The sequence below is a fragment of the Dufourea novaeangliae genome, unplaced genomic scaffold, assembly GCF_001272555.1.
Source record: "Dufourea novaeangliae isolate 0120121106 unplaced genomic scaffold, ASM127255v1 scaffold493, whole genome shotgun sequence".
In the NCBI taxonomy this organism is placed as follows: Eukaryota; Metazoa; Arthropoda; class Insecta; order Hymenoptera; family Halictidae; genus Dufourea; species Dufourea novaeangliae.
This window is the reverse complement of record NW_015374430.1, coordinates 590,941-602,703: the sequence shown is the minus strand read 5'-3', so window position 1 is coordinate 602,703 and position 11,763 is coordinate 590,941. Positions and strand designations below refer to the sequence as shown.

Below are 11,763 nucleotides of genomic sequence, written 5' to 3'. Positions count from 1 at the left end.
AATTGTTTGCTTTTCGATGTAACTGATTTTGTAGAAAAGCACTCTAAAGATAGCCGTGGCTGGGTTTATTCGTAAATCCGTAGATTTGAAGTTTTGCAGTCTTATGAAGGTAAGAATCCGTTGTTACTCCGTATGCAAGTGTCAAAACTCTTGGTATCAGCGGAGCATTTTAGCGTTAAATATTTCTTTAACATTTGTATCTTGAGAAATATTACGATGATACCTATTAAATTCATTTCACTAGTGAATGGCTAAACACTCATCTGATATTTCTACTTAATAATGAAACATAAAGAAAGTGTTGCAATTTTATTACATTCTCATTATGTTTTGCATTATTAAATCTTACCAATGAAACAATATATAAGAAATATATGAAAAAAAATGGGACACTAAAGTTTCGAAATATCGCTTTGTAAATTATCTGTATCACATTTTAAAGGCACAGGTAATTTCGTTATTACTCAAAGCATTTGTATGTTGTATGCATGTTTATGGTTTGTTTAACTTCCAGAATTGACTTATTTAAAACAACAAGATGTCAGATCACTTTGGTCCAATAACTTTAAAATGGGATCCCAAGAATTTAGAGATTCGTACAATGTCTGTAGAAAAGACATTGGAGCCTTTGGTTTTACAAGTAACTACACTTGTAAACACAAAGGGTCCCAGCAAGAAGAAAAAAGGAAAGTCAAAGAGAGCCAGTGCTCTGGTCGGAACTGTAGAGAAGGCAACTAGTAATTTCATTGAAAGAGGTGAACAAATTGCTTATGAAAATCCTGATATCACTGCTGAAATGTTAAGTGCTGTGGAGGAAGTAAGGAAAACAGGTGCTGCCATGAGCATTGCTGCTAGGTATCAGTTCTCTTTTTATTTTCTTCTTCATACTCCTTCAGTATATAAAAGTCTATGTGTATTCTCATATTCTTATTATCAAAACAGGGAATTCTCTGAAGATCCTTGCTCCTCTTTAAAAAGAGGCAATATGGTCCGTGCTGCAAGAAATCTATTATCTGCAGTAACTCGTTTACTTATTCTAGCAGACATGGTCGATGTACATTTGTTACTGAAATCTTTGCACGTGGTGGAAGATGATCTGCAGAAGTTAAAGAATGCATCCTCCCAAGGAGAACTATTAGAAAACATCAAACAGTTTGGAAGAAATGCATCAGAACTTATGAATCAAGCTGCAAAACGTCAACAAGAATTGAAAGATCCTCAGTTAAGGGATGACTTAGCTGCAGCCAGAGCTGTACTAAAGAAACACTCCACTATGCTTCTCACTGCTTCTAAAGTTTATGTTCGACATCCTGAACTGGCCGCGGCAAAAGCAAATCGTGATTATGTTTTGAAGCAAGTATGCGAAGCTGTGAACACTATTAATGATGTTGCCCAAGGAAAGACTCCTCTCGATAGTCAGCATCCTTACGAAGGCCCCGGTGAATTAGCTGCTGCTTTAGACGATTTTGATGAAAGAATGGTGATGTCTCCACTTGCGTATAACGAAGTACGTACAAGACCCAGCCTGGAGGAACGATTGGAAAGCATTATAAGTGGTGCTGCACTGATGGCAGATTCTTCGTGCACCAGAGATGAACGCCGAGAGCGCATTGTTGCCGAATGCAATGCAGTTAGGCAAGCTCTTCAAGATTTGCTCAGTGAATATATGAATAATGTAAGTATACTGTAAATAATTTTTTCTAATTCTTAACAGATAAAATTGCCTCATATTTGCACAAACTATCTACATATACAACAAAGAGAAATAATTATTTTGACTTTCTCTAAAATTTATGTTTATTTATCTTTCATTCTTGAAACATGCTATTATACACTACATTTTGCAGTTATATAAGTTTTTATAAGAGAAACGTTGGAAAAAATGATTTATCTGTTTTTTTTAATATGTTCGTTCTACTCATTTGTTTTCTTTATTTTGGTGACTGCAGTTACAGCTCGCTCGGGGTGGGAAACGGGTAAATATAAAAATTCATGAGTTCTGGCACTGTCCTTGCATATAATTTAAAAATCAAGCGAGATACATTAATTGCTGAACACTATTATTTTTCAAATCTATCATTTCTACTTTCGTGTTATGTCTCGTAACAAGCACTAATCATATAATTCTTAACAGTCCAGTGTTTATAAATTTTGTAATTGATCTTTAATTCGCACAACTGTACATATATCTATTCTTTCACAGTATTTAATATAGTTTCCAGTCAATAGAAACGAAAACGTATACAGAATAGACACATAGTGCATATTAAAAATGTAACATTGAATTTGCTAAACTTAGACAGAATGTAGCTAGAAATTGCAATTAAAGTAAATGTGTAGTTTAAACTGATATTAGGTTCTACATATATTTAGCTCTTAACATATTTTATAATGCAAGGATTTCTATCAACTATTTAACATTGCAGTTTATTCTCTATGTTTGCTTGTGTAAATAGCTTTTCCATAATACCTTGTTATTACATCTTTCTAAATAATTAAAAACTGTCTCTCATTAAACATACTAAATACGTAAAGTCTAATAATAATATTGATTAAAATGTTCTAATATTTTGCACTCTAATATACAGTTAGTAAGAGGATAGCACATACCTTATTTGAATGATTGCATAGTGCTAATTTGTGTACTTTACATTTAATATTTCATACATACATACATTTAACAGATGGGCGTCAAGGAACAGTCAGAAGGTTTGGAAAGAGCGATCGATCATATGTGCAGAAAGACACGCGATCTTCGTAGGCAATTAAGAAAGGCCGTAGTAGATCACGTGTCTGACAGCTTCTTAGAAACAAGCGTACCATTATTGGTTTTGATCGAAGCTGCGAGAAACGGTCGTGACAAAGAAGTAGAAGAGTATGCTCTTGTTTTCACAGAGCACGCAAATAAGTTGGTCGAGGTGAATTTCACAAACAATATTATTCTATTAATTACCGATCTTTATTCGAAAAAAAGATTCAGTGTTCGATATATGTCAATAATGTTGCATTCATTTGATCAGGTTGCCAATCTAGTATGTAGTATGTCGGGAAACGAAGACGGTGTGAAGATGGTTCGTTACGCTGCAGCTCAAATCGGGAACCTATGCCCGCAAGTAATTAACGCGGCTCGCGTATTGGCAGCTCGTAATCGGTCGAAAGTCGCCCTAGACAACATGGAAGTGTTTAGACAAGCATGGGAGAACCAAGTGAGAGTATTAACGGAAGCCGTCGACGACATTACCACTATCGACGATTTCTTGGCCGTCTCCGAGAACCATATCTTGGAAGACGTGAACAAATGCGTGCTGGCATTGCAAGAAGGCGACGCAGACACTTTGGATAGAACCGCTGGCGCAATTCGCGGCCGTTCGGCCCGAGTCTGTAACGTTGTCCAAGCTGAGATGGATAACTACGAGCCTTGTATCTATACCAAACGGGTCTTAGAAGCCGTGAAAGTTCTTAGGGAACAAGTAATGCCAAAATTTGCGCAGAGAGTAGAAGTCGCTGTAGATGCTTTGGGTAGTAATCCCGCTAAAGACGTGGACGAGAATGATTTTATAGATGCTTCAAGACTAGTTTACGACGGAGTCCGTGAAATTAGACGCGCTGTACTCATGAATAGAGTAAGAACGTTGAATCGACATCCGCTTTCATTGAACTTATTCGCGATATTCTTCTTAATCGTTCTCCTATGGTTTATTTCCAGGCGGATGAAGACTTGGATCCGGAAGATGTCGAGCTGGACGAACATTATACGCTGGAAACTCGCAGCAAATCCAGTGCCCAAACTGGCGAGCACGGTGTCGATGAATATCCAGAAATTAGTGGTATTACAACTGCTCGCGAAGCTATGCGCAAAATGCCAGAAGAAGACAAACAGAAGATCTTGCAACAAGTGGAGTTTTTCAAGAGTGAAAAATTAAAATTCGACAAAGAGGTTGCCAAATGGGACGACGCTGGAAATGATATAATTGTTTTGGCGAAGCATATGTGTATGATCATGATGGAAATGACTGATTTCACCAGAGGTCGTGGACCTCTAAAAACCACCATGGATGTTATAAACGCAGCGAAAAAGATTTCTGAAGCTGGAACGAAACTAGATAAATTAACTAGACAAATCGCGGATCAGTGCCCAGAGAGCTCTACCAAGAAAGATCTCCTGGCATATTTACAACGTATAGCATTGTATTGTCATCAGATGAATATAACTAGCAAAGTCAAAGCGGATGTACAAAACATTAGCGGTGAACTGATTGTATCTGGACTGGACAGTGCGACTTCCCTCATTCAGGCGGCGAAAAATTTAATGAACGCAGTGGTTCTTACTGTTAAAGCTTCGTATGTTGCGTCAACGAAGTATCCTCGACAATCAACGGTAACTGTAAGTATCGTCAATGCTCTATGTTTGGTTATACTATAGTAAAGTATGTAGGAATTTGTATATACCTAATATTAATCCTAAAACATTTACTAACAAAAACTTGGATTATGCAGTATGTAAGTATTTATGCTACTACACTGCAGGTAGTAACGCTTACAGGTTTTATATTAATAATCGGTTTAATTATCTGTTTATTTAGTCTCCAATCGTTGTTTGGAAAATGAAGGCGCCAGAAAAGAAACCATTGGTACGTCCTGAAAGACCAGAAGAAGTTAGGGCTAAAGTACGTAAGGGTTCACAGAAGAAAGTGCAAAATCCAATACATGCACTTTCAGAGTTTCAGAGTCCTACAGAAAGTGTTTAAACTCTAACGTGTAAGTAATTTAATGAATATTAAATCTAGAGACAGCATCACCTTTGGAAAGCCCTTTGAGCAAGATGTTTTATTTTCTCCAGAATATAATATTCGAATATGTAATCTGCATTCATTATCGGTGTCTTATGTATCTTGAAACATAGTCTGTAATAGTCACTCTTTCTGCAAAACAATATCATAGGAGATTGAAAGACAAAATCAAGTGTTTCAAACATATTTTAAATGTTATCAGTGTACAGTCATATAATAACATATATACTACTACTTCCAATACTTGCTACTACACTCGCAAGTGAGAAAGATTTTATATATTAAGAGATAAAGATTAATTTCGTGTTTAAAATGGTGATAAAGTGACAAATATTCATAACAGAATTATAATGCAAATGTTTGAAAATAAAATATCTTGCATAAAATAAATGTTAATATTCTTTGTAATTATTGATCGATAAATGTTCAAAAAACAAAGAGAACACTATATGAACATGTCAATTTTTAGATGACAATTAAATCTTAAAAATTAATCTCATTTTTTGTAGAATACATATACAGTTTTAGATTTGAATTATATACTAATGAACGAGTGTCAGCTATTATTGCATAGAATATAAGAATGTTTTATGATTTGAGGATACATCCTTTGATGATTCATATTGATTACAACATTTTAATCATTATGAAGTACATATGAATATTATTTAAGTAAGCCGTATTTTACTTAAATAAAGCTTCCAATTTTTTATTATTCGTAAATATTAATAACGGAATATATTTTTTTGCAAGTGAAAACTACAATGCAAAAAGTGTGTCCATAATATATTAATTAATAATCTACAATACCAATTAAGTATCGAAGGGATGCCAATTTTTTCATTATTGTGTGTACAATTAATATACAAATATAAATTTTTATTATATACATACATTTTAAACGAAATTTTACTAAATAATATCGAGCGATAAGTGGTGTATGTATATTTACGTATATATGCACGACAGCTTATCATAGGCCTCATATTTTTTACGTTGCAATATTGTACGAAACTAATACTTTTGAACTAAAATGGTAGAAACATATTTAATTTCTTTCACTGTTTTTTTTAACTATTTTACCATCGATACACTTTCTTATACATATCCAGGAAAGAAACATCTCTGAATAACAGAATGGATAACTTTTGTAGTATTATACTATTTGATAACCTTTGAAGACAAAGGTTACTGCTTCAAGTAATTTGAATAATAGCAATAGGCCTTGAATATTTGCTAAATATGTTACATTAATGTCAGTTTCTTATGGTAATGTATTCTTTGACAATAATATTACTGCATACTTTGTCATGCTTTTATATAAAGCCAGCTAAGGTACAGATATTGATTAACATCTTCCAAACAAAACTATATTAACAATTCCTACTGATTACTATAAAAGTCTAGTTGAATGTATTTGTATGAACGAAAACACGAATCTTCGAACATTGCGTATTTGATAATACAAAATTCTAATATTATTTATTAGTGTTATAATTTCGTAAGAGATACAATTTTGCAATTAAAGAAATTGATTTTCATTGAGGGACTTACGAAAAAGCAATAAGAAATGAAACAGTATTGGATTGGAATAAAGAGACTGCAGAACAAAGTATTTAACAATTGTATATAAGTAAATATGAGTATACATTTTCGAAAAAATCTTGTTTACAATGATGTTGTAACAGACATAGCCAATAAGAAGTGATTGTAAAAAAACTGATACCAATTTCATAGTTCCAATAAAACTACTCATAGTTATGCATAATGATTGATTCGCTGATCATTTTTTCTTTTAAGCGAATTAACTTTAAGTTAAATATGTTTTTATTCCTTAGGAACATTGATCAATCGAAATTAATTGCACTGATGAATTATGTAGCTAAAATTGCATGAGTATAAAAATATATACAAGTGCACGTTGTACACCTGACAAATATGTAATAGTAAAGTACAATTGCACTCCACATTACGATGTGTAACGTTTTATTTGTATATTAACGTAGCGATTATAGTTGGTGTTGTCTACCATAGTACATCAAAACGTTTGCAGAAAGTGTGGAATACCAAGAGTTTCACATTTTGTAGGTTTCAACACACAATATGTATTGGTATCAATTTTTTACTTTTCTAAGACAAGTACTAATTTATCTAGATATAATTATAAGATTTAATTGTAGTTACTGATATGCTGCCAAATATAAGGTGATGCTTTTAACACATATCTCTTTTCTACTATTATTTATTTGTGTAATCACTATATGATCTGATGAAATTTGAGTATCACAAAAAATGAAGAGAGAGGATAGCGTGAAAAATTCAAACACAATACACAGAGTTGAATTTTATATATACTTTGTTTACATATTTAATGATACAGAAATAATGATACGAGGTGAGAATCGCAAATGCAAGTATTTAATGGCAATGGTACAATACAGTAATTCAAACTCGCTTAAAAAATATAATTACGTTTTAATCCATCATGCATTGTTCTTGCAAATCGCAATTACCAAAAACAAACTTCGCCATTAATCAAAAAAGATTATCTTATCATTTGGATTACATTCTTTTTTTTTTTTGAATTTTAAATTTTGTACTTTTTTATCTTTCAACATAATAGTTGAAATTATGAATATCTGCACAACCACATAAATGATGAAATGAGAATAAAACACATTATTTGTGCTTTCTAATCTAAATATTACAAATTTCATCTCTATATTAGTAAATTCTTTTTGACAATTTTCTTAGCATTGTTTTCTTTTTTATTATTATTATACATAATGTAAGAGACAACTGCAGTTGCTTATTTCATAAAACCTAGGTAAGTATTATTATCATATACTAAATAAATACAGGTACCATTAAAATAACTCATTTAAAAAATTGATTCTTATGTTCAAATATTATTTAACATTGCGAAAATTTAAGAACATGTAAATTCAAGGTTGTATGCGACAAGACATTATGTATTTGATTACATTGTAACCGGACAAATTTACTATTTTCTTCTACTACTAAAAAAAACAGTTTTCACTGTGAGACACGACATGCTATTAAAAATATTATTAATATGATTTAAATATTGCATGTCATTCGAATTGACACAGATTTAATGACTACAAGATACATGTTAATATAACTATTAGTATATGCTCCGTATTGGGACTTTTTTTTTCATGATTTTATTGCAAAAAGTATATGCATACAAACTAAATACTTCCTTTTAATTAGTAGAATATGCCATTTCATCAGTAATATATAACGAATTGCTAATCGTTAATTAAATGTACACCAGATCCAAATAAACGTAATAGTTCTAAATCTAGAAAACAGTCTCTCCATACTAAATTAAAATTTCAAAATGATGAAGTTGCCTCAATTTACTGCTAATTGTTTCACCTAATCGATGTATTATAGATATCTTTAATTTTTTTTCCTGTTACAAGCTATATATATGCACTTCTTTTTTTTACTTTTTTGTTTTTCACAAGAAGTCACAAATGGTACACGAGATATGTGAAAAATTCAAAAGCAAGATAATACGAAGCGTTTATGAAATCAATAAGGTGTCTTAATTGTGAATAATATATTTGATAAATCTATTTAATTTGCTCTGTAATCACAGTTTCTGCGTTCATACTTAATGCAAAAAATGTTAATAAAATTCGTACATAAGTATGTGTTTCCAAATAGCACATATAAGTGGTGAATATGTGTTTGAATAGTTATGATTTATTAATTTTATATCCCGAATGATTGATTATTAAGTAATATACTTAAATCTTATTTCACTACGAAAACTTATTGCAATGAAAAATATGCAGAGTTTATATATTCAATTTTACATTACTATTTAATACATTCACCACTTACTGTATTTGAATATTACATTTCATATACATATTCTAATCACTTTTGAAATATAGTTTCATAGAAATTTGATTACTTAATTAAAGTAAGTAAACAGTGTGTTTCTAATTAGAGCCATAGAAACAGTCCTTCACAGCCTGCATAAGACTTTCATTTGAGATCTTTTAAGTCTTTCAGATGTATGCTGATAGAGGACCAAAAATATGACATAGGTTATTTTCTTTTTTAAATAAACGAAAAATTACAATAAAGGTCATTGCTAAAAGTTTTTCCATATAATTAGATACATTAGGTATGTCTCAGCAACAGAATATGCATTGGATGCAATACAGTTTTCTTCTTTTAATGCAATATTTCATTTACATCAGTCTTAATGACGTCAGTATAATATTGTTCTTAGTTTATGTCAGTGATCCTATAGAAGGTGTATACCAGTATAAAATAAGTTTTATAAAAGGAACTCTTAGAGAAGTGTTTCATCTAGAAACGCATACTACATTATAAAAACCTTCAGATCTTAATAAAAAGAAACATTCTGAAAGAATTAAAAAGGATATGCTTGTCTCGGATGCAATAATTAATCAGGTGTACATATGTACAACGTAATTCATGCAAAAGTGAATGTGATGTATACAAATTGACTAAAAATTCGAGAATCAATTGGTACATGTTTTTCTTTTTTTATACGCTGCTCCGAATTTATAACAACAGATACATAAGACAAAAATAATGAAAGCATTTACTTTTGGGAGTAATTGTACTTAGTTAAACAAGAAATATGAATTGCTAATTTCATTAACAAGTGATTTATGTATATATCATGATCGATTATATTCACAAAAAATATATATGTAAAATTAAATGTTTATAATATTATGCAATATTTTCTGTCTATAAAAATTTGAATAGCATTCTTTTTTTGTTTTTTTTTCCTCTTTAATTTATGGTTTTGCAACTGATTTCATTAATCTTGGATTATCATATAACAGCATTACGTATTATCCACTTTGACATTCGTTATATCTTTGTACGTTTAGTCACAGTCATTCAACTTTTAATATGCTTCATGTTAATACGACCGTGTTAACTGTGGGTGGTAAATATTTAGCCATACATGTAGTCCATTTTTATTTACTTTAAAGAAGGGAATGTATGGCTTCTATGATGATTCTGCAGTAACTTCTGGTGGTGTACTTACAGATGTTACTGCTGGCTTGAATGCAGGGACAAATTCAGCTGCGTTTGGATTTAATGTACTCTGAAAGTTTACATTATCCAAATGAGTCTCAATACATACTTAATGATGTAGCTTAATAGAACAGTGAATTATACCCGTTCAGCAATGTCATCAGGCAGGTTTAGACGATTGAGTTGCTGCCAAAGTTCATTGTCAACATTTTCAGGCTTGCTTGTATTCCTTTCATGCTGCCTTTCATCTTCCCACATTGCTTTTAAGCATTCCTCCGTCAGTTCCTCTTCCATTAACTGTTGGATCACCTGTATTTTTAAAATATTATTTTATATGAACAAATATTCTTTTTCAGTTGCAACTAATATTGAACTAGCAAAATTATAATTCTTGAACCTCTTTATCGAATTCTTCCTCATTTTCCATCCATAAATACTCGGAAAAGTCACTATCCTCTGTCCCTTGCACATCCAGGTCAGATTCAAAGTTATTGTCCATGTATGAAATAATGTCAGTTTCATGTCCGTAATCATTTCCGGAACCACTGTTTGGAATCTTCATTTTCATTCCAAATATGTCTGAAAATACAACAACTAATTGTCGATGAATAAATTAGTTCAATTTAAACACATGATAAATATTCTATACAATGAAATACTTCATCCTATACAGAAAAATATAATCTATTTCTGCACGTATTCCGTTGTTATATATTAAATTTTATTAAAATAATGTTAAGAATAGTAAAAAAAAAGTGTTCAGTATGGGTTATGCTATATGCATCATTTAAACGTAAAAAGGTACGTAATCTCGTCAAGGGATCGGTGATTTATTGACTTGGTGAGGCATACCTCGATCAAAAGTTACAGAAGAGCGTACAATAAAATGCAACCTTGAACCTTTTTTACGCGTACGGAACTCACAAACGAAACGTTTAAATACGTCGTTACTCTTTCGTTTACACATATGGTGGCGCGACGACTATGAAATTACGTTTCCAGCCGTGGAAATCGAACGATTTCAGCGTTTACCATTAATTTATCGTCGGATGTGTGTACGACTGAAAATTTTGAACGGTAGTGTTTATCGCATCTTAGCGATCGGATACGGGGGGAATCTCGCTTGACAGATCTGTGTTACAGGGCAACCATTTTTAACTGTCTATTTCCTAGTCTCGACTTAACGATATTTCTTAATCTTTATTCATAATTGCGTCGTCTATCTATTGTTATTACGACCGAGACTGATTTTCTACCGAACGTAATGTGTAAACATACCTTTTAACAACGCGTCTTCGGACGTCTTGTGATAGAAAACACGATTTACGCAGTTCATGGGTGAAATACGTGTCGTGCAACACAAATTAACCCTCGGGACCGATGCCAGGACGGTGCTGCCACCACGTGCAAAAAGAGCAATGCACTTTGTGCTCCAAAAGTTGATAGATATTGATTTTGATCTGTGTACTGCGATTATTAAATAACGAGCGGGTATTCATATCTGTGATTTTTCTTTAAGTAAATTGTTAATAAATCACATATAAACAAATACAGGATCAGACGCAACAATGTTTTTGGTTACGGTGATAGACGAAAAATGACCATTCACTTACAGTACAGAATGAATACTATTTTCTGTAAAGCAGCATGATGTTAAATAATTATAGAACTCACAGTAAAGAATGATTTAACGAAGGATTTTCAACTTCAACGTATTTAAAATTGCGCAGCAGAACATCCGATGCGAAGTTAAAATTATTATTAAAATTAGAAGCAGAACAAACGTACATTGTTACATAAACGCTCGGACGTTGACATAAAATTAAGAAGGTAAGAAAGTAGTAAAATGCGGTTTATTTCAGCTTTTCATTTATTACATTTCTCGATAAATCATACACGTTTCCCTTTG

At 31.9% G+C, this 11,763-nt stretch overlaps 2 protein-coding genes across 5 annotated transcripts; one reads left to right on the top strand and one right to left on the bottom strand.

Moving 5' to 3' along the window:
• Nucleotides 1-64: 64 nt before the first annotated feature.
• Nucleotides 65-4,814, top strand: LOC107193090 (catenin alpha). Of its 3 annotated transcripts, XM_015582476.1 has the most exons (7): nt 65-109; nt 515-855; nt 943-1,675; nt 2,685-2,918; nt 3,021-3,623; nt 3,707-4,384; nt 4,584-4,814. In XM_015582476.1, exons 2-7 carry the CDS (start codon nt 539-541, stop codon nt 4,746-4,748), a joined length of 2,730 nt encoding a protein of 909 aa, XP_015437962.1. In that variant the 5' UTR covers nt 65-109; nt 515-538; the 3' UTR covers nt 4,749-4,814. The 3 variants fall into 3 exon arrangements, 2 of the variants coding, with proteins under 2 accessions (XP_015437962.1, XP_015437961.1); XR_001516320.1 differs by having other exon boundaries at nt 2,685-3,623; nt 3,707-4,500; nt 4,584-4,616; XM_015582475.1 differs by having other exon boundaries at nt 2,685-3,623.
• Nucleotides 4,815-9,601: 4,787 nt separating this feature from the next.
• On the bottom strand, nt 9,602-11,212 carry LOC107193103 (polyadenylate-binding protein-interacting protein 2). 2 transcript variants are annotated; one of them, XM_015582492.1, is made up of 4 exons: nt 11,133-11,212; nt 10,252-10,448; nt 9,999-10,163; nt 9,602-9,924 (listed from the first exon to the last, which is right to left on the bottom strand). In XM_015582492.1, the coding sequence occupies exons 1-4, from the start codon at nt 11,188-11,190 to the stop codon at nt 9,826-9,828; spliced, it is 519 nt and encodes a 172-aa protein (XP_015437978.1). In that variant the 5' UTR covers nt 11,191-11,212; the 3' UTR covers nt 9,602-9,825. The 2 variants fall into 2 exon arrangements, with proteins under 2 accessions (XP_015437978.1, XP_015437980.1); XM_015582494.1 differs by having other exon boundaries at nt 10,252-10,433.
• Between the last annotated feature and the right edge of the window lie 551 nt (nt 11,213-11,763).